This window comes from Lycorma delicatula, chromosome 10 (assembly GCF_047948215.1).
Source record: "Lycorma delicatula isolate Av1 chromosome 10, ASM4794821v1, whole genome shotgun sequence".
Classification (NCBI taxonomy): domain Eukaryota; kingdom Metazoa; phylum Arthropoda; class Insecta; order Hemiptera; family Fulgoridae; genus Lycorma; species Lycorma delicatula.
In genome coordinates this window covers 43,824,623-43,851,668 of record NC_134464.1, presented here as the reverse complement: position 1 = coordinate 43,851,668, position 27,046 = coordinate 43,824,623, and the positions used below count along the sequence as shown (strand labels likewise).

Below are 27,046 nucleotides of genomic sequence, written 5' to 3'. Positions count from 1 at the left end.
AACAGTCTTGTTTTGCTGCAATGCTAGTGGTGACTTCACGCTGAAATCAATTCGTCTTTACAAATTGTTAAATCCAAGGGCATTAAAAGGTAAAAATAAAAATCATTTACCAGTTTTATACAAATCAAACCAAAAAGCATGAGTAACAGCATCTGTTTTTATTGAGCATTTTCATTTTTTTGCGAAACATGTTGAACATTATCTGAAAACAAAGTCTTTGCTAATTAAAGTTCTTCTTTTAATTAATAATGCTCCAGGACATCCAAAAGAAGTAAAGTTTTTGCATCCTAATGTAAAAGTGTTATTTCTACCACCAAGCATGTCAGCTCTGATTCAACCCCTTTGGATCAAGGCGATCATCACTGCTTTCAAAGCTTATATTATCTGTGATCACTTGAGACTGATAAGTGAAACAGAGGTGGATGATTCATTAACTGAGAATCAGTGGTGGAAAAATTACACCATTCCAAACATTAAGGAGTCAGTTGATAAAATTAAACATCAACTATACATGCTGGCAAATCTGTGAGCAGACACTGTTAAGAAAAAGATGAAAACTTTAGAAAACAAAACTACTGAGAAAAATGTGAACAACATTATGCAAGTAGCACATAAAATTCAAGGTGAAGGTTTCAATGAAATTGATGCTTCAGATGTTCAGAAGCTGATGTACTGTGACAAGGAAGAAGTTGAAGAGCTGATAACACAGCCTTCACCTATTCCGGAAGATGAAGACAAAACTAAAGAAGATACAAGTGAATTAAACTTATAATCTGTTAGCAAAATCTTTTGTCTAACCAAGCAGCTAATAAAGAAGATTTCTGAAACTTACCCTTTTCCAGAGTGGTCAATAAATTTGAAAATACAGCTTAAAGCAGCATTAGCACTATACAGTGAATTATATTAAGAACTAAAAAATAATAAAAAACAAAAATTACAAATTTTTTTAAAAGACTAAAGTAAATTAACATAAGCCTACATTATGAGGTTAAAACATTCTGTTCTTAGACTGTAGTGCTTACAGTTTTATACATCTGTTTTTCATTTTTCAAAATAACATGATATGAATAAAAATACAATACTATATGAAAGTAAACATATTTATTATTACTACACTCATTCATAAACATAGTATGTGTTTGTACTGTACTGTACAAAATCGACATTCAGGTTACTTAAGAATGTAACCCCCTTTTTGCCATATAAGTTTGATTTTGTTATTCGCAGTTTTTATTGTTCATGCTATTTACATGCAATGGAACCCCTGCACATAGTGAGGGATTACTGTATCCCTCTGTGAAATGTTGCACATAGTTAACTGTTGATCAGCATTTAGAGGAGATTTTTACTCCTTGCTTGGAGATTCTCCTCACTGGACAAATTGAGGTGGTACTGAGAGTTTGAAAGACAAACTTTTGGCCTTGAGGACTCCAAGGTCAGGTCAACCAAAATGCTTGAGACAGACAGGCAGGCAACTTATCACCAAATAGAGGTGACCTTAGACATTACTGTACCAGCAGTTCACATCATTCTCCGAGAACACCTCCAAGTTAGAAAGTTTTATACCCTTTGGGTGCTGCAAAACTTAACCAATGATCAGATGAAAATTTGTGTTTCATGGTGCCATGAAATGCTGAAAAACTTTGAAAATGGGAAATCCCCCTATATGAATAGTATTGAGGGTGTATTAATTGTACTATTATAAATGAGGTTCCAACCAAGGCTCAAAATAAAGTGTGTGTGTTCAAAGATGAGGAGACCCCTGTAGCTGTTCCAGAAATGTAGAAATCCAGATCAGTGAAGAGAATGATGGCCATATTTTTTAGTGAGAAGGGAGTTTTAAAGTAGGTTATGTTAGAAACTCAAAAGAATTACAGGGAAGTGGTATACTAAGGAATGTCTGCCTCAAGTAAGCTTTCAAGGGTGGCTACATGGTTTCCATATTACAATAATGCAACACTCCAAAGTTTGATGAGAAAATTTGGTCAGTAGTGGAATAAAACTGTTAGAGTACTCTCCCTTTGGTCCTGACCTTGCTTCATGTGACTTCATGCTGTTCCCCCAAATGAAGAACAGACCGAAAGTGAGGGATTTTACAGGCAATGATGACCTCCGACAGTCTTGGAACGATGAGTGTGCCCAGATATCTACCGAAATATGGCAAGGTTTCTTTAAAGGATGGAGAAGTGCAAAAACAATTATGTTAATTGTTTTTTTTTATTTAAATCAAGGGAATATAATTATTTTTTTGTATATTCCTATGACCAGCAGCAAATAAACATAATAATAGTATCAAATTTAATTGTGTATCTTGTAACCATGTATTATTATTGTGTAAACCAATTTCTGATCAAGTTGGTTTTTTGCATAGCTACCTATCACGTCCATTTAAATTCAATGTCATTAGATGTACACATTCAATATAATCTTTATATTTATTTATTTTATAAATATAATTTAATAAAACTTAACCTACACTCACCAACCTTGACTAATTAACACAGTAATCTTTTGAACATTTAAATAATAAACTCAGTAATTATTTAAATAATCAAAACATTATGTTAATTAGTCGAAGTTAGTGAGTGAAGCAAGTGTAGGTTAAGTTTTGTTAACTTAAATTAAGAGAAAGTCATATTGCAAAGGTTTCCTAGCGTCTAGAGATTTCACTGTATAATGAAGAAGGCAAACTTGTTAATATATACTATAAATATATTTCATAATAGTAAATGTTTATGTAGAAAGATATTTTTTTTTAAATACTAATTTTTTTTTACTGTTCTTTTTCTTTGATTATATGTTTACAAATATGATGAAAAACTAATAATGCAAATAACAAAAACAAATTAACATATCTTTTCAAAAGTAGAGGACTTATTTCTTTTATTCTAGTGTACAGTCACTCCCAAGTAACAGTGATCTTGTAGTGGCAACGATACACATAAATCATGTTTATTCTGCTAAGAGATGACTAAACATGGTGTGCCAATGTTTCATAGAATAGTAGTATAGCAGTGACGTGTGGACTGATCATTCAAGCTTGCAGTTGCATGGTGGCTACTGTAAGTGCTTTTTCAACGTAGTACTACATAATCTGATGTGATGAGTTCAAAAACATTAAAATATTTAGGTTTTTATTAATCAAATTAAAGGGTACTTTCTGATTAAACAGAGGCCACCTGTTTTCAGAAGCAAAAATAATGTTTTTAAAAAAAAACTCAGACATATACACAGAATATGGGGCTTTATTTATACCACACAAAGTTTTCAAAATTTACAAACTGCTTTTGTGCTTGAAAAGTCTCAAAACTTGATGATGTTGCTGAAGAGCTTCGTTGAATACATTGCCACCGGCCGCCGTAATAGGTTGCTGTGCAGAGTATTGACGTTGGCTCGACCAACTTGACCTTAACAACTCCCAATCTATTAAGAAAAGTATTTTCTTCTTTTTTTTTGAGGTTTGTTTGCTATCTATGTATAGATAGCAAACCTCAACATAACTTAACAGTTGCAGCATGCTGTGTTAGGATGGCGCAGTTTAATCGGAAAGTACAAATTAGAATTTAAAGGAATTATTTAAGCACATATACAAGTGTACAGGCAGACATATGGAAAATTATAAACTTAATAAGTTTATAAATATGGTCTAATTATGCAGGCCAGAACAAATTAACATATTTTAAAATGATAGAGAATAGGTCAATTCACAAACAAAAAATAAATTCAAATCTCAACATTTGAAAAATTTCATGAATCACACAATTAATCAAAAGATAAAATTAGAAAATTAAAAGTTGACTTTGAGAAATTATTATTAAAGAAATATATCAGTTTCTTTAATAATTCATAACTAATATTTACATTTACTAATTTTACAAATAATGTATATCAAATATTATACTGTAGTAGCAGAATAATTACAATGTCATGTTCATTTAATGAACAAGGATTGTGCTTGTTCATTCTGACCAACTTAAAATCGTGTTAAATTCATAAAAATTTATCGTACTTTCATCTGATAAGTATTATAGCACTAAAATCACTTGATACTAAAGATTGCATGATGGTCAGATTCGTACATGTTCCTTTCAGAACCATTAAGTACAAAAATTCACACACTTAGTATAGACCAGGTCAATCTCAGTAAACAACCTCGTAGAAACTGAGGTCACATTTTTAAGTATATTATTACCGCTAACATGCAAGATATACATACAATATCAAATTCTACAGATTTAAAGATATTGAACAGCCTAACTAAACATAATAATTTAAAATTATTGAGAATTGTAGTGACTTGCTTTCAAATCTCTTACAAAAGCTTTTTTTAATTAATTGTCACAACTTGTTCAGCGAAATTTATGATAGCAGTTGGAAACATCAGTTTCTGGCGGTCTAATAAAGTAAAGGCCCCTATTAAGAACAAATTTCATTAGTTTAAAAATTAGTTATTTATAATTATCAATAATTTTTTACATGTAATATGAAACTTTTATACATTATCAATTTCATACAAAAAACAATGTGGTGAAGTGTAAAAACGCGGCACACAAATCAAAAGTACAGTTTGATCGCATGTACAATCTATGACGTGTTTCATAAGTATTCGAAAACGAACGCCATCTGCAACTTTGGAATGATGTCATTGCGTTATTACGAAGTATCTTCTAGAAGTTAATTTTTTGAAATTCTTCATTATTCATTATTTTGAAATTCATTATTTAATATTTTTTAATGTAAAATTTAAACCACATTTTTTAATGAATATTTACACACATACACACACACACATATATATATATATATATGTGTGTGTAATAATTAAATATATTACCAATATTTTTCACACGTTTAACACATAGTAATTATCAGATTTTTTATAAAGGTAATTACGACATTTTTTGAAATAAAAGTTAACATTTTTATTTAGTTAAATTTTTTAGCTTGTCAGCCATTTTCCTTTAGTATTCAATTTACTCTAGAAATGGCGTCGGTTGCAATGGATCCGTTAGCGGCGTCTATTATTCACGATTATTTAGTGAAACTTCATCATTCATTCGCCCAAGTATTTCAAAAGAAGTTTAAAGCGGTAAGTGGTTTTTTTAATGAAATTCCATGATTTATTTAATTCCTGCAAGAGTTAATTTTCGTTCTCGGTGTCACCCCCCCACGTGTATCATGAACTGTCGATAGTTTGAACTAGTTTTGTTTGAACTGTTTTTGCAAATGTGGTATTTGTCTTAAGATATAATTTTAAAACTATCATGAACTGCGTTTACGTAGAAAACGTTCTCCTGTACTAATTGTGTTGTACGTAAATGAAAGTGTTACTATAACAGCTCAATGTAGGTTATATGACGACGTTGTGTACGTTTTGTCTTTATCATATTATTTTATACTTTTAAGACAATTTCCTTTACATGATTAAAATCTACCGTAATTTTAATTTTTTCTTTAAAGAGCTAGTAGAAGATATGTTTCTCCTCTTATTTTTTTTATTTATGTAATTTGTGAACACGTGTGCATTAACTACAGCTGAGATATAATGCCGCGTGAAATTTGTTTGCTATATGGATTGCAAGTGTTAGTGTATTCGTTTATTCATTTTAATTTCCTATTGGATGAAGAATGAAACTAGGCCAGTAAAATATATTGAGAGTTAATCTTACAGGTGCCTTTCTACTACTGAAAGTAGAAAAGTTTTAAGATATAATTTTAATTTATGTATTAAGTTGGTCCATTATTAGATGTGATTAAACTTTTAAGAAAGCTTCCCCCTCAATTTGAGCGGAATGTTATGTTTAGGAGAGTACAGTTGACTTTTTTCTGATAATAGGTATAGCTGATGAGCTTAGTGGAATTTAACATAATTGAAATACTAATGCCGTCTTTCAAGTCCTGAGGAACTTATACTTCATCGACAGTGTCTAGACTTTGTACAATGTCTGTTGGGCATATAACAAAGTTTAATTTTTCTTTTTTAATACTAAGTTTATTTAAAAACATCTAGCATAGCTGTCTTTCTCCTCTGGAAGGTTTTGGATTCAAATACCACTCTGGCTTGGCACTTAACTACAAAATTTACTAAGTGATTTGTTAAGTGTTGATTAATAATAGAAATTGTTCTTCTGAGATGAATAAATAGATAAAATGTTTTTATGTAAAATATATTGCAAATAGATTTTCTTTTTATATATATAAATATGAACATTTAGCTTAAGTAAATCTTTAACTTTTGATATATTGAATGTTTGATTTTTTTTTTCATGTGTAAAAAGTTACACAGAAATGGGTGGTTCATTTTGTGTTTATGATTTTCTCTTTAATGACTAATTCAGGTGTTGTGTTATTGTTATTATAATTTTAAGTTATTATTGCAATAGAAGTTTTAGAAATATAGCAACTGGTTTTTTGGAAATTTGCAATTCTGTGGATGCTTTTCCCAAAAAGACTGGGATTACTTGGAAGTGAATGCAATTTTTACTGAACTTTTTATTTTAACTGTAGGATTTTTCACTGTTGTCTTTCTTTTCTTAATTGTGAAGTTACTTCTGCTATTTCTTTATTTAGATTATCTAAAATGCAATCACTATAAGCCTGGTTAATCCATTCCAAGTAGTTCAGGAAAAATAAGTAATTGATTGCCGACCACCTTTAGTAAAATTCATATTTTATAGCTGCATTCCTTTTTGTTTTGGTAATTCAAAACTAATTTTTAAAATTTTTTATTGCATCCAGTTCAAAAATGGTTATTTTTATTTTAAGGCTCGCAATGTTTTTTGTATTTTTAGGGATCTACGATTTTTATAAATTGCTCAGTACTGGGTTGCCCTAGGCCTTTCAAATAAACTGAAGTACATTCTGGCCTACAAATCAAAAGCTTTATTTATCTACCTAATATGATTTTGTTCATGTGCACTTTGTAGCCCAAAATATTGAATACGAATGAACAAAATTCAATTTTTTTAGGATAATTTCTCAAAGAAGGAACAGTTTCTCAACCCCAATATATATTTTTTTAAAGTTATTTCTCAGCTTCAGTATCTCTGTTGGGGGTAGATAAAAATCTGAAAATTGCAATATCAAATATCTTTATGATATCAGATTTAAGTATAAATTTCAACTTTGAGATTTAACCAAAAGTAAGTATAAAAAATTGTGAAATGAAGCAATAAATGCCTGATTCCCAAATCTGGAATAAGTGTCTAATAATTCAATTATTTAAACATATATCAAGCTAATCTAACCATTTAGATATCGGTACAAGATATGCATTAAATTACATGTGGTAAATATGCTTGTGATATTATATAATGTTAAATATAAAGGCTGTAATGAATTTGTAAATGTTCAAAAACTGAATTAAAACAGCAATTGAGTAAAAACAAAGTAAATTGTTTCCTTGAACTAGTTAAGCATTGAATACTATTAATTAAATAATTATGCTATTAATTAATAAACTGATGACTGTTTTCTGACCTTTCAGTTTTTACTTTAATGTTGATATAACAGCTATGAAATTTCTTCATTAAGTTTGAGTGCAATGTTAAAAGTGCACCGATACACAATGGCGAATTCCAGGGGAATCAGCTCTTTCAGTGTATTTTTGATTGGTCCACTTGATCCTTTTCATTTTTTTGTAATGAAGTTCTTGGTCCTGGTGGATGAAAGTTTAACAAGCCCATCTTTGCTTTGATCAACTATGTTGTTCACTCCTGCAACTCACCACTGGTAATAATAAATACATAGAATTGTGTCATTATTTTGAAGTATCAGTGGGACTACTTTTGAAGGCACTATATTATCATTGAAGGCATTTTCATTCACATTCAATAACTTTGGGCTACAAAGCTCACATGAACATAATCATATTAGGTAGGTAAATGGGACTTTTGATTTGTTGGCTAGACTGTACTGAAGTTTATTTGAAAAGCCTCTGACAAGCCAGTGCTGAGTAATTTATAAATTCATAGATGCCTAAGAATGCGAAAAACAGCATGAGGCTTAAAACAAAAATGGCCACCAATTTTTAACCAGATACAACCAGCCTTTTGTTGTTGGGTATTCCAAATTGACCCAGCCTTGCAGATTCAAGATGTTTTCCACCTAACACGTGCATGCCTGCACACAAACGCCCACACCAAGAGAGATATATTTGTACTTCGATTGAAAAATATTTATTTTTTTTACAATAAAGGTAAGACAGTATAAACAGTAAAACCCACTGGGTTGGTCTAGTGGTGAACGCGTCTTTTCAAATCGGTTGATTTGGAAGTCAAGTGTTCAAATCCTAGTAAAGGCAGTTACTTTTATACGGATTTGAATACTAGATCGTAGATACTGATGTTCTTTGGTGGTTGGGTTTAAATTAACCACACATCTCAGGAATGACCAAACTGATACTGTACGAGACTACACTTCATTTACACTTCCTCTGAATACCTGAACGGTAGGTAATTCCTGGAAGCTAAACAGGAAAAGAAAGAAAGAAAGTATAAGCAGTTAAGACAGAAATGCTAACTCTGTAAAAATATTATGATTAGATATTGAGAAATTGCGTTAGCCACACATAGAAAGTATTGTGTAGTTGATGTATCAATGTTTTAGTCAAAGAAAAGTTTTTTTTGACATTCACCAAATCCCAGTGTGTGGATAATTGAATCCTGAAAGCACACCATTTGATAGCATTTGCTATTGTGCACTGAAAGTTTTGTTGTGCATAAAAATTACCAATATCTTGACTAGAGAGTTAATCTATTAGTCTTTAATAGAAGTTCTGTCATTCTGGAATCTATATAAGTTAAATATTAATATAAATTTAGCTGTAAACAGTCATCAATTTACAGTCAAGTGTGTAATGACACTGAATGCATTGTAAAAACGTACAGGTTGGTTATAAATTATTGAGTACATTTCTTGATGAAAAAGTCCTCATTTAATATCCCATTTTGAATAGTTTTACTTTCAAAATTTTATAACTAAATAACATCCATATGAATTCCTTATGTGGCATGTAGTTGCCCAGATGTATACAATTTTGCATCCTGTATGCAGCATTTTGGCAGTTATTTTTTCATTGATTTAACTGATTCATCAGTGTTGTCGATCTTTTTTCTCCTTGTCTTTGACAAACCTAAAGTTATTGTTAAACAACCAGTGTTTATGTAGTCCTTAATTAGGAGAATCGTGGTTGTACTGTTGGAGAAAATATTGTACTGTTATTCAAGATTTGTCTTTCTGAACCACAGACTCCTGATTTCTTCTGCATGGTTGGTAGTCATATTGGTATTAGGTTCACCATCTCTCTGCTATATATTATCATATATTTAGTAAAATTTAACCTAGATTCTTAAACTGGCTCTATAAAAAAAATGTTACATTTATGTGCCTTTTTTTATGAAATGAGCTCAATAATTTGTAACATTCTAGTGTTCCCAACCATTTATTTGTTGCAATAAAATTGATAATTCTGTTCTGAAGTGTAAAATTTGATAAAGTAATAAATTTATTAAAACTTTTAATTGTTGGTTCATGTAATATAAAAAATTTCATACTTATGAAGTACTTGATGTTGACGGTACCTCTGAAAACTTGTTCAGGATTATAAATAAAAATGTGTTATTAAAGGTTTCCTTCATTTTTACTGCCTAGATAAATTCATTAATTGGAATAAAATAGAAACTCTTCAAATTATTTTATAAAAGTGTTTTTAAGATAGTTGCTAAAATAACAAAGAAAAAAGTGTAACATTTACAAAAAAAAGCTTAGTGCTTATGTGGGAGGGATGGGTTTTTTGTGGAGGAATCCCATTTACAGGCACCTGGGCAGTGTCGAGCTCATTCACAAACTCGCTAACAATGTGGGAGGGATGTTTATAATGACCTTTGATTAAATATACTTTATCTGATTTAAAATTTAATAACAGATAGTTATAATTTTTTGATCATTAAATTTATGTTACTGCTGCAGGAACCATTGGCAAAAGGAGTTCCCACTTTAATTGATCTGTTGAAGAATGTTAAAGTAAGGTGAGTGTTTTTCAGTATACATGTTGAAATATTTTAATTTAGATAGAGTCCATATATTTTAAGTATTATTTTTATATGTGAGGACTATTCTAATTCCAAATTAATTTCAAAGTACCTGGTAAAAAAAATATGTATATATATATATATATATATATATTACTTCAATACATAGTTGCTCCAAACAGACACTTACCATGCTATAACACCTACTTTTCTGATCATTGTCAAAGAAACTTGTCTCAAAGATGTCTAACCTATTAAGCTCAATCTGTGAGCTCTTGTCTATTAAATGAGTTTTGGGTAGCTAGCCAAACCCTCATCTTTGTGAAAAGATATGGTAGTCACTAGGCATTAGAGTTGTAGGAAGATAAAAAAAAAAATCACCTATTTGAATGGTTCTTTGCACTACAGAAGGGCTCAAAATACCATTCAGAACAACACCATTTGTGAGCATTCTATGCAGGAGTTATATATTCCTCTTTACGGTCATAGATCAAAGACGTATTGTCTTGTGTCAGATATTTTAAGTTATAATATTATTTCAATAAAGACATATATTTTTTTTTTTTTTGAAAATTCAAATAATTCATTAACATATTGACCTCTGTACTTAACTAAATATAATATTATATGAAACGCAGCAAAGAGATATTTTAAAATTTCAAATTAATAGCAAGAATCAATTTTTGCAGGTTCCTGCATCCTTTATTTAGTATTGAATTCTATAATTGTATTAAAATCACTTTTTTTTTAAATTTAAAAGTTGCCAAAAATGTTACTGTTATATATAATCTTGAAGTTTGTTATGGACAAACATGCAACTCCGCGCCCAGTAACAGAGTTACAGTACTTGATTCCAGTACTGGACATTTACAATTTTGGAAATTTCTAAATTTTTAGAAAACAAGTGATTTTAATGTAATTATAGAATTGAGTGCCAACTGAAGATGCAGGATCCTGTGAAAATTGGTTCTTGGCATTAATTTGATAAGTTTAACTTATCAAAGTTATTAACTTTGCTGTTTACTGTGTTTTAGTGGTTTGTTTCATTTAATATGTATATATACCGGGTGATTCAAAAAGGACTAAAAAACATTAAAAGCATATAAAAATCTATTTAGATTACTTACAGATTTGGTTGAGGATTCACTTTGTAGCAAAACACATCAAGATTTGACTCGTGTAGTTCATTAGTACTGAATTCAGCCACCAGTGTTATTAAAAATGGATACATTTACTGATGCAAAATGTGCACACGCTGTGTGTTTTGATTTCATGATTAGCAGTCAGCAACTTCAACCCAACGTAATTTACTTCAAGAATATGGTAGGGAGCCTTCTAGTAGGCATACAGTTAACTCATGACACCACATCTTCATCAAGACAGGTTGTTCTGTTAAACATTTCAAATCACCAGTACTGCCACACATCCCTGAAGTTGCTGTGGAACGACTTAGAGGAAGCTTTGTACATAACCCGAAGAAACCAACTCTACATGCATCAGGTGAGACTGGTGTTCCACAAACAACTGTTTGGTGCATGTTACGTAAACAGTTCCACTTAAGTCATTCCAACTCACCATGGTTCAATACAGTGCAGACGACAAAAAAGTTGCTCAGCTGCAGTTTTGTGTAGTAATGATGGATAGAATTGAGACAACAATATGTTTTTAGACAATTTAATTTTTAATAATGAGTCAACATTTCACATCAGTGGCAAGGGGAACATCCATAATTGCTGAATGTGTGGTAGTGAAAACACTCATGACACTTTGCAGCATATTTGTGATAGCCCAAAGGTCAACAGTTTTTGTACCTAAGCAAACAAACTGGTATGGTCTGTTCTTCCAGGATATGCTTCAAAATTTTGCAATTCCTCAGTTAGGTGATGATCACCAAGATGGACACAATTACAATCAGCAAGATGAGGCACCACCTCACTAACACCTAGAAGCCTGAGATTTTCTTGATACTCGATTCCCAAGTTAGTGGATTGGTCATGAAGGTTCAATTACTTAGCCACCTCATTCCTTAGAGTTGACTCCACTAGATTTTTCTTGTGAGGTTTCATTAAAGTTTGGTTTATGTACACTTTTTCCTGCTGATCTTGTTAAGACTTCAAATTAACACCGCAGCTGCTGAAGTAACACCTGACTCTTGGCTTCAGTCTGAAATGAAATTGACTTCAGGTGGGATGTGTATTGTATTAAAAATGGAAGTCATATTCAACCAAAGTGAATGTTGGGTGAAAAACTTGTGTGTTTTTCTAAGAAATGAAATGAGATCTCATCTGAATCTGTATGTTATCTCAATAAATTTTTGTATGCTATTAAAGTTTTGCGGTCCTCTTTGAATCACCTGGTATATTATTATTTTTTATGACTGCATAGGATCACTTTAATCAGTCCATTACCAAAGTCTCTTTGAATGGAACTATTTGGTTCTTATGGTCTTCCCAGAACTTTTTCATATATTCTGATCTTTGCCCTTTCTAGTGTTGTAAATGTTTTGTCTTGCGAGTGTGAAATATTGTTGTTGTTGATTTTCTTGTTTAATTTTATCTTATCTGTGGTGTTTTCTGTGTAAAGCCAATTTCCTTCAGATCTTTGATACATCTGCATCCTAACTTGAGTAGGATGCAATGTATACATTAATAGCCGGTTGGTTAGGATGCAGATCCTAACCAAGTGGTTTGTTTTTTGGAGCCGAGATTGTACTGTACTGTTTCAGAAGTCTTGAATTTTGCATTTTCATGATATGTCCAAAGAATCCTAGTCTCCTGTTAGGCATGGTATCAGTGATTGGTTCTAATTTTTTGTAAATGACTTTGGCACAATCCACCACTTCAGTGGTACTTTATATTGATGCAGGTTCTTCCAATTTTCTGGAATCTGTGTTTATTGTTCATTCAGGTGGAAGAGTGTTTCTGCTGCAAAGTAGCATTACAATCATTACATTTAATTTTATAAATTCCACACAGATTTATTTTATGTGGTTATTAGGTTTGTGTGCTGGTTTAAATATCTTTATTGTAAGTTTTAGTAATGTTTTCAATGATATTACTAGTGTAAATACTTTGTATATTTTTTTCACTCTTTTGTGTCTTATTATGTTTATGTATATGTAAGTATTATTAATTAAAGTAATACCATATCAATTTTCAACTGCTGTATGTTTTATGAAGTTTATTTTATTAATTAACTTTTCTTTGTTGTTATGGGTGAACTAGATTTCTCTGTTAATGATATTTGTATATAAATATTAATTTTATGAGACCAAGTGTGATATGATGTTTTGAATTGTTACATTATCAGATGTAGATTTTCTATATACTGATGTTTACATCAGTATATAGAAAACAAGATTATTTATAAATCAGTGTAGAAAACATAGTTTAACACCAGTATTATTGTATATAGATCTACTGTTGATTTTTTAGCATTCTGTTTTCATTAGCATTGTAGAACTTAATTTTTTTGTTTTCCATGGAAATTTGATTTACAGGTGGTTCAGTTAATGACATTGAAGAGTGAATTATTCACTATTGACATTAAAAGAGTTTTGAAAGTGGTTATCAAATATATATGAGGTTTGTTCAAAAAATAACCGAACCATTTTAATTACGCGCTAATGAAGATATTTAATGACGTGCAGTTGGCAGCATTGTTCCACATAACCTCCTCTGTAACCACATGTTCTTGGATTGTTGATTTCTTGTTTAGTTTTCGTGTTATTGTTATTTGAGTGCAATATGTTTGTGTTAGTAGTGATTTTTGTAATGTGCGATTTTTTTTATTGAACTTTTGTCTCTGTATTGTATCCGTAAACCCAGCGTTTGTCTAGCTGTTTGCATGAATGTTTCATTGATATCGGCTTGTTCAAGGAGTTGCTGGCAATTGTCCACTCAGTGTTTTTTTTGCTGTTCAGTCATCAAACGAGGAACAAACATTGCTGCAACTCTATGCATTTTCAATTTTTCAGTCAAAATGTCATGGCATGATCCAGTCAAGATACTAACCCTTTCTGCAAGAGTCAATCGATGATTTGCATGTACCAGATCGTTGATTTTCTGAACGTGTGTGTTAGGAGTGAAGTTTAAGAACTTGAGGGTCATCTTCAGTTGACTGACAACCACTTTTAAATCTTGAAAACCATTTGCAGCATTGCATACAACCCACAGCATCATCTCTGTAAGCTTGTTTCAAAACTTGAAAAGGTTCTGTGAAAGTTTTCTCCAGTTTCACACAAAAGTTTACGTTGTATCGTTGCTACTGAAAAACACTCATTACAAAATCACTACTAACACTTAAACATGTTGCACTCAAATAACAAGAACACGAAAACTAAATGAGATCAATAATCCAAGAACATGTGGTTACAGAGGAGATTATGCGGAACACAGTGCTGCCAATCGCACGTTACTAAATATCTGTTGGTTCATAGTTAAAAAATTTGGTTATTTTTTGAAGAGACCTAGTATTTAACATGATAAAAATTCTAGCTTCTAATCTCTGTTCAACTCTCAGAATTGTAGAACTTGAAATAATATAGAACCTGATTTCATTTTTTACTGTTATCTTTTTTGTAGTAAAGCTCCAGTTCAAGAAGCTAGCAGTGAGGATACAAGTGATGATGAAGAAGATGAACCTCCCCCAAAGAAGCAATTATTAAATAACAAGAAAGCGACACCAGCTACACCAGCAAAGCAACAACCACAAAAGAAAGCAGAAAGTAGTAATAGCAGCAGTGATGATTCTGACTCTAGTGAAGATGATTCTCCAAAATCAAAGGTATAATAAATATTTATTATTTTATCTAATTAATTATAGTATACCAATTTACTAATTAGTCATAATAGCAGAATAAAGCTAAAATTTTCTTTTAAATAGTTTATTGGATGCTGATGTTTATTTAAATTCCAGATTTTTCAGTTTGCCTTTGTCTAAGATTATCTAACCCTGATTATGGCAAATATTGCCTTTGCAGTTAAGGTGGAATTCAACATGGTCAAAAAAATTATATATATATATATATATATATATATAAATATATATATATATTATTTCTAAATTAGTTATACAAAAGTAACCTTAAATAATGGAAAAAGTTAAATAACTTTCAGAAATGTTAGATAACAATACTGAATACAGTATATCTTCAAGTTTTCATTTACTAATGTTCAATGTGGATACCTATTGTAACACAGCAGATGTCCCATCTGTAATCAGCTTCCTGCCAAATTCTGTGAAGCATGTCCTTGATCTATTGCGGCAGGTATTTGTTTTATCCGGTGCTGCAGATTGACATTTCCAGGAAACGGAAGGAACAAACATTCTGTCTTTAGTGTAACCCATATAGATAAGTGGATTGGAGGTAGTCAGTCAGGCAATCGTGGTGGCCAGAAAATAGTTTTGCCCATTTAATCCAAATCGGCATTTTGCTACTGAGTTACTCAACAACTACACAATGATAATATGGTGGTCGGCACGCCTTGCTGGAAAATGAATTCTGTGCCCATATCATGTTCTAATAGTGGCATAAGATGATGTTAAGCATGTCCAGGTATTGCCTGTTACAGTTGCCTGCAAAATATAAAGACTATTTTGTGACAGCTTACAGCACAAAAAACATTTACCTTAGGCGATTCCTGTACTTGTTCAATTGTACGACTTGGATTCTGCTCAGCCCATATTCGAACATTATGTCAAAACACTTTACCACTGGTATGGAAGGTTGCTTAGTCACTGAACACAATTTTATTAAAATAATTATCTTCAGTGTCAATTTTGTTTAACATGATTACACAATACTCAGTTTGTTTTTCTTTATCACCTTCACTTAAAACTTGTATCGGTTGTAATTTGTAGGGATTAAATGACAGTCGATTATCCCTACGTACTGGTAACCCTAGGAATATTCATTCAAAACTGGCATGTCCAGTTGATTTACCTTGACCATTGATTCTCAAATGTTTTCACCAACCGCCCAGATTAAGAATCAAAAATGTTCTAGCGCCTCCCAAAATTTTGAAAACTTACCATCTGTTAAAAATAGTAATTAAAATTGCATAATTAAAAGTTTTTTATATATTTACTTTTTTAAACATAAATAATGTAGCAATGTTAATAGATTAAAATGAAATGCCACTATTATTTGTTTCTGGATATTTCATTTGATATGAAAGTCAAATGGTTTTCCATTTATGTATTTTTATTTTTGAAAATTGTAAAAAATTGAAATAATTTGCAATGGCATTTTTAAATAGACTTTTCATTTGAACAGTTATACATACTTATTATTTCAGATTAAATATTTCAATCTCCATTCATTGCTTCAATCATCAATCAATTTCATTAGTGTTTTTAGAAAAGTGTAAGTAGTCTGGATATTCAGGATCAGTCTATAAAAAAAAAAGAGTATCTTGTACTTATTAAAAATGAAGCTGTTTAGAGTAAACCTAATACAGTACTATAGAAGAATGACTTTTAATTCATTTCCTATTTGTGCATAAGTGAAGTACTTATTTGGTAGATCTTCAAAATAAAAGTTAAGGAAGTTTTTTTTAAAATCTGACAATGATGAAAATATTAAGTAAACTTTCAAAAAATTATACTTACTGTTAGTTATTTTTCCAATACTTGAATTTTCCCCATCTGCAATTTTAAGTTTTCCCAAAGCTTTAATGTTTGGTTTTTAACACAATAATAATTTGAGATGTTTTTTCTTTTCTATTAATTACAGACATCTACTAATTTAACAAACTCTCATACACCTAAGAGACCGCAAGAGACTCCTCAACCTCAAAAGAAACAGCAAACTCCAGTGCCACAGAAGAAAAAGCAAGAAAGCAGCAGCAGTAGTGAAGACGATTCAAGTGATGATGAACCCAAAAAAACTCCGGTATCTACTCCAGTAACTCAACAGAAAAAACTTCCTTCAACTCCACATCCTATGAAACAGCAACGAATTGAACCGCAAAAGAAACAAGAGGAGAGTAGCAGCGAGGATTCTGATTCATCTGAAGATGAAATGCCCGCTAAAGGTATTCCTTAAGAGATATTAAAAATACCTTTTTTCTCTTTCATTTGCTAAAAAGAAATGATGTTAATCTTTTCACAGTGGAGTGTAATGTTATTTATGTGTAAACAGATTTTTATCAAATACAGTAAAACTACACAGAACAGAACAGTTTGGAGAGTACCCAAATTAACATAAATTTTGGAAAAACTGGGGAATCCATAATTAATAACAGGACTAATAATTAAATAACAGGTTTTTGAGGATCCTGGGATTACACGACCCTGCTTGGTCAATTGCTTCCTGAGAGGATTATTCTGACCTTGTGTATCAGAAGTTTCTTCTGTTTTAAAGGCAGAAAAAAATAAGACACAAAAATGAACTTAAAATTTACTAGTGAACTTTATTATTTCTTAATAGATATTAAAACTTAGTACTCCTGAAATCTTCCATTTTCTTCAAAGTATTGAATTAAGTACTTATATTGTATTTCATAAACCTGTTTATGCCTAAGTGTGCCAAATGGCACCTGCAATTCTTTGTTCTGCGCGAGCCTTAATTACAGAGGTGGTGTTAGTAAAGTATGATTTTAATGTTTTGTAAGGTTATTATAAATAGCGGGTACAGTTATTACTATTTTGAATATGCCAGTTAGTGTGACTGCATGTTTTGTTTTGGTGACCTTGTGTTGTATTTTGGTTATAATGGAAAATCCATGAAGGTAAGTAATGAAACTTCTTTGTCGCTTATCATTTTTTTCTGCCAAACGTCTTGGTACCTTGGTTAATGACTAAACCAAAATAGACATTTTAGTTTTCAATAATTCAGATAGTTACTTTATTAACTGTAACAAAACATAGTGGGGGCCAAGTGGTTCTGCTGAGTACCTAAACTTCTAATTTAGCCAATTTTGATTTTTTTTTTTATATTTATTTCAAATGTTCTTTTATTATGTCTTTCGATTGTCATCGATAAGAATGATAATTAGATATGGCTAATTATTATGTCTAATAATAGAAAGAGAAATACTACAATGATACACTTTGTAATTAAATTTTTGAATATTTGTACCATAACGTCACAATTTAAAAATATCCAGGAAAGTCTTTCACAAAATAACTTTTTCTTTTTTAGATCTCTGAATATGAATAAAATATTGATAATAGAAGTTGAAGTTCTTTATTCCTTCTGTTGAATCTGTATTATTGAACTGCTTGATCAATTGAATGTGGTACATTCAGATGAAAATTCAGCTGATGAGGATGATAGTGGACTGATAAATAACTTGAGCAAACATCAGCTACTCAACAGAGCTGAAGCAGTGTTTTCTGATTAGCAGAAAATTGGAGCAGATGAGTCTGTTGGCTTTGTACTTGATAACATACATATTAGTCAACAGTAATGATTTAGATGGTCCTTGTTCAAGTCATAATAATGATGGAAGTATTGCTTCAGAATCCTGTCTTCCTAGTAGGCCTAAAGCACCACCACATCTCAAGAATGTGGACAAACAGTGTCATATTGGGGCACCACATAGTTTTTCCGCAAAGTAATTATATGAAATTTTGTGAAATGTCTCGTGTGATATTTTCAGATTATTCCTTGATAAGGTCCTGAATGTATATGTTACCGAGACTAACCAGTACGTCCTTTTCACAAACAGCCCAAATCCTTTCATCACCAAGGAAAAAATAAAAATATTTCTTGGTATACTAACTGTGTCAGGCTACAATATATTGCCAGGAAAACGAATTATGATATGAGAAATAAACTTGTGGACGATTCAGTGAAAAGAGATAAGTTTCTGTCAATGTATTGGTTTATTCACTCTTTTAAATAACAAAAACTTTGTTGCAAATGAGGAAGTATGGAAATTTTTGTCCTCTTGTAAATCTTTTAAAAAAGAGGTTTGTAGAAAATTTTATAAAAAAATATAATGAATAAAAATTCCACATGAGAGAGTTGTATACTCAATTCTAAACAAAGAAAATGAGAACGCCTCATGGTGCCATATGGCAAATTGTGCTTTTGTCCAGCAAGGCAGTATCTATCGCCTATCAATGTCAAGTGGCACTTGCTGAATTTCCATGTTAATTTTTTTTTCCATGTTACCGAGACTAACCAGTACGTCCTTTTCACAAACAGCCCAAATCCTTTCATCACCAAGGAAAAAATAAAAATATTTCTTGGTATACTAACTGTGTCAGGCTACAATATATTGCCAGGAAAACGAATTATGATATGAGAAATAAACTTGTGGACGATTCAGTGAAAAGAGATAAGTTTCTGTCAATGTATTGGTTTATTCACTCTTTTAAATAACAAAAACTTTGTTGCAAATGAGGAAGTATGGAAATTTTTGTCCTCTTGTAAATCTTTTAAAAAAGAGGTTTGTAGAAAATTTTATAAAAAAATATAATGAATAAAAATTCCACATGAGAGAGTTGTATACTCAATTCTAAACAAAGAAAATGAGAACGCCTCATGGTGCCATATGGCAAATTGTGCTTTTGTCCAGCAAGGCAGTATCTATCGCCTATCAATGTCAAGTGGCACTTGCTGAATTTCCATGTTAATTTTTACATACGGATTTAATAAATAATATAAAGACCATTTTTGTAGTGAAAATAACATAACGGAAGGATATTTATAATAAAAAAATAAAAGTATTACAAAAAAATTAATTCAGGTGTTACTGAGTTAACCTGTTGCTGACTTCGTTGTATTTCCTTTTCTATTACAGCATCCCAGTCTCAAGTCTTTTGTAAATTTTAGATGCTTGATTTGTTCATCAGTGTTTTGAATCTATCTTAACAAATTATATAATTTCTTTTACTTTGCAGCTTGTATTATCTTATCTCCTTGTTCATTATTCTTATTTCCTTTTTTAATTACAAGACATATTAAATGAGTTATTTATTTCTTTATTTTATTAGTTGTCAAACAACCTCAAGTTAAACCTCAAAAACAAGTCGAGCAAAAGCAAGCAGCTAAACCTGATAGTAGTAGTGAAGATGACAGTAGTGACAGTGATGACAATAAGGCAAAGAAACGAGCAAAACAACCTGTAACTGTCAAAAAGCAGCCTAGCAAGAAAAAGGAGTCAAGCTCTGATGAAGACAATAGTAAGTAATAAGTGTTAAGTGTTAATGATAATATATTATGATAATTGCAAGACATTAAATGAATTATTTATTTCTTTATTTTATTAGTTGTCAAACAACCTCCAGTTAAACCGCAAAAACAACAAGTGAAGCAGAAGCAAGCAGCTAAACCTGATAGCAGTAGTGAAGATGACAGTAGTGACAGTGATGATGATAATAAGGCAAAGAAACAAACAAAACAACCTATAACTGTCAAAAAGCAGCCTAACAAGAAAAAGGAGTCAAGCTCTGATGAAGACAGTAGTAGTAAGTGATAGTGTTAATGATACTTTATTATGTTAATGATTAATACATATTAATGTTTATTATTTAAATTAATACATATTTTTGCTGGCTTAAATACATACTTTTAACTTATTTTTGTTGCATTTGAGTGGCTTTCTTTATACAAAATGTTTTATCAGTTACAAAATAAACAGTCCGACTGTGTTTGTTTTGTAACATTGCTATGAGTGCTTGTCCTTGGTGTGAATTTTTTTTCAGTTGTTCAATCTTTTTACCGATTTTTAAATTATTTCATAAATTTCATTCATATTACTTAATAGAAGAAATATCATGCATTTTAATGTTATAAATGGCCGGCCATTTTAATTTCTTGAATTATGTAATAGTAAATATAATTTGAAGCTTATTCAAATTAAAAGTGTAAAACTGATGTATTTAGTATAAAACATATAAAAAATAAAATTAGGGTTTGTTTACATGTATAGCTTTTTACCAGTTCTCTATGTGAATGCACCCTAAGATTGCAGTATTTTAACTAATATGATCTGCTTAGTTTAGTCCTGGAAATGTATCATGTTGTATTGTATATGTATTATTCCATATTGCTTGCCTGGAAATTAATCTGATTTCCTACTTCCTTCCTCCCTGACTAGTTTCAGTTCCTACAAAATACAATTGTCCCATTGCCAAGTGATCCTATTGGGAATTGACTGACTCTCTTCACAGTCTCTTGTTATCCATGTTTTAGCAATCTATTAATTTATTTATTTATCATGTGCTTTTATTTCATGTCATTATGTGAAGTACACATGGACTGCTAAAGTGAAAAATAATGCAAATTAAAAATTTGTAGAAACAAATATATTTTTTTAAAAATCTGATTGAAGAGTTAGAACAATAAGGGAATATAAAAGAGTTAGGCATAAATTCTATAGAGAATGTTTTAGAGATTAGTTAACTAAAATTTTACAGTATTTCAGTACATAAATACTAATTATATAATTGGAGGAGCTTTCTTTATGGTGGTGTATTGTTAGAATCAACACTAGTTGTGTTAAATTGTATTAATTAGGCTTTATCAACCATTTTATCCTAGCAGCACAGTTATGCACGTTGTCATTGATAATGAACAATTTTTTCATTAACTTAAAATCTATGTGTATTTTCCAGTAGGATGATTTCAATTTAAGTGTAAGTTTTTGATATCAAAAATCAAATTTATTAGCTGCGCGTAAATTTTTATTTTTCATCTGAAACTCATTCAGAGGGATTATACTCTTTACAATTTTGGATATACGTTTTGCTAATATCCAAAAAACCTGAATTATTTTCTCACTTGCTAATTATTTTAATGCAAGCATATTTTCACTTGTTTTATAAAGATTGATCATAAGAAACCTCAATTTAATATGTTGCTATTCTAATACAAAGAGAACTTCAAAAACAAAGTTGAGACTAGTTTGTGCCAACAGCAGTTACTGCAACATTTTAAAAACATCATCATATGCATACTAATACAGTTAGATCAGTAACACTTTTTTAAATTAGACATGACAAAGAATATGTCATAATATCTGCGAGGGTCATTCAGTAATTAAAACAGACAAATTGCTGTACAGCAAAAATGGTTTATTAAATAATTTTTTTGTTTATTCCACAAAATCCGACCAATTTCTCTGCACTTGTCCCATCTTTTTATACAAGTCTTCATATTCCCTCAAAGAATTCTTTACCTTGATCTCGAAACCATTTTGTACTTTTTTCTTTCTTTACCTCTTAGTTGTCGTTGAACTTTATGCCACGCAAAGCTTCTTTCATTGGACCAAACAGATAAAAATCTCAAGTGGCAAGGTCAGGGCTGTAAGAAGGATGAGGTAGGAGCTCCCAACCCACTTTGTCAATAGTTTACAGCGTCAGTTATGCCGTATGAGGTTGAGCATTATCTTGAAGAATGAATCCTGCCTTTCCTGTCATCCTGGACATACATTTTCTCTTCAATGTGGGCTACACTTTGTTCTCAATCATGGATGAGTAGTTATATGCTGTTGATAATAGTGCATTGCTCCTCCAAATAATCACAGAGAATCGGACCATGGGCACTCCAAAAAATGGTTAATATGATCTTTCCAGCTGATGATTGCATTTTGAATTTCTTACAGACAGGCAATTCAGGATGTTTTCACTGCATGCTTTGACACTTGGACTCCAGCTCAAAATGATGTATCCAAGTTTCTTCACTGGTTAAAGTCCTGTCCAAAATTGTGTGACCTCTATTATTGAAACAGTTTTTGCAGGTGCGAAATCTCTCTGCTTTGTGATGAACGTAAGCTCTCTAGGAACCTATTTTGCACAATTCTTAGGATTATTCAGTTTATTTTGAATGATGTAATAAGTTGTGTCAACACTTACTTGACATTTTTGAACAATTTGTTTAACTGTAAGTCGTCTGTCTTTTTGGATAAGTTGATATGATATAAGTGACCTTATCTAACACCAAGGTTGACATTGTTACTAGATGCCCAGAGCGGTGCTCGTTGGTCATGCTTTTGTGGCCACTTTTAAACTTTTCCACTCGCATGTAAAAACTGGCAGTAGTTGAACATGCAACTAATGCCATATTGTTTGCTCATCCAAGGGATTGTTTCTGACGGTTATACACTTTCTTAAAGTAAAAATCTGATCACAGAATACTATTTTCCAAAAGTATTTTCTTCAAGCAGACATGCCATCGTAACTAAAGACTTCAGAGATTATGTTTGCATAAATATTAATTGAACAGCTGACTAACACTCTTCGCAAGGTTGCCAACTAACACTTACAAAAGTTTCAATCGCCTGCATTAAGCATTTCCTTCACTAAAAAATGTTTGTTTGATTATTGAATGACCCTTGTACAAATTGTGTTCAGAATTTCTAGAAATGTGGAAATAATTTATTATGTTAACAGTTGGATTTTGAACCAAACCAAATAGTTGAGTTTGCTGTATTTGTAGAAAAATCAACAGTGCCATCAAGTTTAATTACAAATGTTCTATTTGAGTAATAAGCAAAAAAAACATTTTTAAGTCTTTGAGCAGTTGTAGTGATCTTTATTGGTAAATTATGTGTACAAATTGGACAATAATGGTTAGTTAATGAATATCAGAATAAATATCTAGAAAAAAATTAATTTTTTTGTAGTCATGATTTAAATTTAAAAACTTGAATGCTATAATATTTCATCATTAAAGAAATGTGCTCCCAGTTTTTTAAGCTATTCAGCAGCATAAAAAACTTTCAGCTTATTTGGCATTATCTCTTCCAAAATTACTACCGCTTAAAAGTTGATTAATAATCATAATTATTCTTGCCTTCAGACAGTTGTAAAAAAAAAGCATTTGATACAAATTCTTTTATACCCAGTATGATAACCAATAATTTCATGTCATAAAGACATTGAAATAAGTAGTTAAATAAATAGACATTCATTTAAAATAAGTAGTCTATCTTAAGAGATTTATTCCTTGATAATTTTTTGCTTTAGTTCTTAGTTACAAGAGAGGTTTGGCTAGAACAAAATTGTTTGTATCTTCCATAAATCAATATGATATATTATTTTCTCACTGGATTTCATTAACCTTATCACCATAGATTACCCTTATTTACCTATAAATTTTTCTTGCATTTTAAAATCCACATTGTGCTTTAAATTTCACAGATGGATTTTTTTTTTATACATTTCTAATATGAAGGAAAACTGTAGTATATTAGCAACCAAACTGCTCAAAAAGACCAAAAAGAATCTACAAACTTTGCCTCTGTGTGCAGTTGGATGAGTACTACAGACATTTTTATTTTATGGATGGCCATCTTATGTTTAATAATTTTAAATTTTTCCAGTGTTATTCCTGTATGATTTACTTAATTTTTTTGTTACTACTTATTGTGTTTTATTTATTTAAGTTTCTGATTTCATGTATGTTGATCTCTTTGTTTGCAGTAATTTTCAGTAGCCAGCTTCTGCATAATTTACTTAGTCTTTTGTTTGTTATTTTGCTTGTAAAGTATTTATTTATTTTTTTTTTGTCTTCAGTCATTTGACTGGTTTGATGCAGCTCTCCAAGATTCCCTATCTAGTGCTAGTCGTTTCATTTCAGTATACCCTCTACATCCTACATCCCCAACAATTTGTTTTACATACTCCAAATGTGGCCTGCCTACACAATTCTTCCCTTCTACCTGTCCTTCCAGTATTAAAGCGACTATTCCAGGATGCCTTAGTATGTGGCCTATAAGTCTGTCTCTTCTTTTAACTATATTTTTCCAAATGCTTCTTTCTTCATCTATTTGCCGCAATACCTCTTTATTTGTCACTTTATCCACCCATCTGATTTTTAACATTCTTCTATAGCACCACATTTCAAAAGCTTCTAATCTTTTCTTCTCAGATACTCCGATCGTCCAAGTTTCACTTCCATATAAAGCGACACTCCAAACATACACTTTCAAAAATCTTTTCCTGACATTTAAATTAATTTTTGATGTAAACAAATTATATTTCTTACTGAAGGCTCGTTTAGCTTGTGCTATTCGGCATTTTATATCGCTCCTGCTTCGTCCATCTTTAGTAATTTTACTTCCCAAATAACAAAATTCTTCTACCTCCATAATCTTTTCTCCTACTATTTTCACATTCAGTGGTCCATCTTTGTTATTTCTACTACATTTCATTACTTTTGTTTTGTTCTTGTTTATTTTCATGCGATAGTTCTTACGTAGGACTTCATCTATGCCGTTCATTGTTTCTTCTAAATCCTTTTTACTCTCTGCTAGAATTACTATATCATCAGCAAATCATAGCATCTTTATCTTTTCACCTTGTACTGTTACTCCAAATCTAAATTGTTCTTTAACATCATTAACTGCTAGTTCCATGTAAAGATTAAAAAGTAACGGAGATAGGGAACATCCTTGTCGGGGACTCCCTTTCTTATTAGGGCTTCTTTCTTATGTTCTTCAATTTTTATCGTTGCTGTTTGGTTCCTGTACATGTTAGCAATTGTTCTTCTATCTCTGTATTTGAACCCTAATTTTTTTAAAATGCTGAACATTTTATTCCAGTTTACGTTATCGAAAGCCTTTTCTAGGTCTATAAACGCCAAGTATGTTGGTTTGTTTTTCTTTAATCTTCCTTCTACTATTAATCTGAGGCCTAAAATTGCTTCCCTTGTCCCTATACTTTTCCTGAAACCAAAGTATTTATAGTGGATTTAAAAAAATTTTTTTTTGTAATGCAAGGTGATGATGAATCACCTGCTGTTAAAATGCCACCTAAACCCACCGCCGCAGCAGCTTCAGCTCCTAAAAAACAGTTATCACAACCACCGCAGAAAAAACCAGTTGCTGCTGAATCCAGTGATAGTAGTGATGATAGTGATGATAGTGATGATGAGCCTCCTAAAAAAGTACCAGGTATTATAATTTTCTTGTAGTTTAGGTTTATAATTTTTTTTTAGGTTATAGTTTTCTTTAGTTTGGGTAAATTTTAGGAAGGGTGTGTGTTGTTACCTGTATTCATAAAAGTGATATTACAATTTTACAAGTGAATGGTAGTCTTTTAGGAATGTATCCCTCTCCTTATACAGAATTAATAAATATTGTTACCTCCTTTGTTTATATATGTCTACATCATATAGAAGAATATACACGGCTATTTTCTGGTTTTTGATTTGTGTTACTGTTTTTGAGAACATAGTTCAAAAAATAAAGTAAATTTTTTACAATTTAATTGCACTTACATTTAATTGGTTCTGTTTGAATGAATAAAGTAATGAATTAGTCATAAAAATAATAAATCAGACTTCAAAAAATTTTATTAAACATAAAATACAAGAAGTTTTCAAGTCTTGGCACCAAGTTAAAAAGTAAGAACTCTCTTCAAATTATTTACTGTAACTTCTAGAAAATAAAATTTAGAGAATTGAAAAATATTACATTTTAGTTATTATTATTAGTACAGGTTTTTTTTAAAGTTAATTTTTATATTTATTTTTAAATTAGTGTTGGTCTATAGCACACCCCTAAAAAACGCTCTAGAAATGAAAAAAGTAGCAGGAGTGAAGTAACCGGTTTACAAATTGTTATTGTCAGTTTATGCAAAAAGGTTTCTTTTTACAAAGGATTTTACATATTGGAACGTATAAAAAATCAATAAAAATGCGTTTTTTTCACTGCATGCATTTTTAATAAAATTTTCACTTTCTCGCAATATTTCAAATAATTATGCAATTATCCATTTGAAATTTTTACACAGTAAACTATTGATTTTTCCGAGAAAAATGAGCTTAATTAGAGCTCTTAATATAAATTATAAAAAAAAGTGGTGATTTTTTCCCATAGGATTTATAAGATTTTTTCACATTAAAAAGTTGTTACAAATTTTCAAAATTTATATTTTTATCAGTACAACAATATTGTAGTTGAATTCTTGAAGTTTTATGGAAAGTTTCAAGTTTTCAAATGCAAAGGTTAAAAAGTGATAATATATAGTTGATACGCATTTGCACAAGCAAAGGCACATGCATGTTGGAATGGTGAGCACTATGCACTCGCCACCACTTGAACGTGTAATATGCT

The 27,046-nt window shown here is 30.9% G+C and overlaps 1 protein-coding gene across 5 annotated transcripts in view; it reads left to right on the top strand.

The window, feature by feature from the left end:
• The first annotated feature begins 4,964 nt into the window (after positions 1-4,964).
• LOC142330980 (uncharacterized) overlaps positions 4,965-27,046 on the top strand; it is a 58,840-nt gene continuing 36,758 nt past the window's right edge. For 4 of the 5 annotated variants that reach the window (XM_075376474.1, XM_075376475.1, XM_075376472.1 and 1 more), the window contains exons 1-7: positions 4,965-5,089; positions 9,970-10,028; positions 14,615-14,816; positions 16,768-17,068; positions 19,980-20,168; positions 20,256-20,453; positions 25,709-25,882. In XM_075376474.1, coding sequence (XP_075232589.1) covers positions 4,985-5,089; positions 9,970-10,028; positions 14,615-14,816; positions 16,768-17,068; positions 19,980-20,168; positions 20,256-20,453; positions 25,709-25,882 — 1,228 coding nt within the window. In that variant the 5' untranslated portion in view covers positions 4,965-4,984. The remainder of the gene's footprint in view (positions 5,090-9,969; positions 10,029-14,614; positions 14,817-16,767; positions 17,069-19,979; positions 20,169-20,255; positions 20,454-25,708; positions 25,883-27,046) is intronic. The other variant, XM_075376473.1, reaches the window with a different exon arrangement.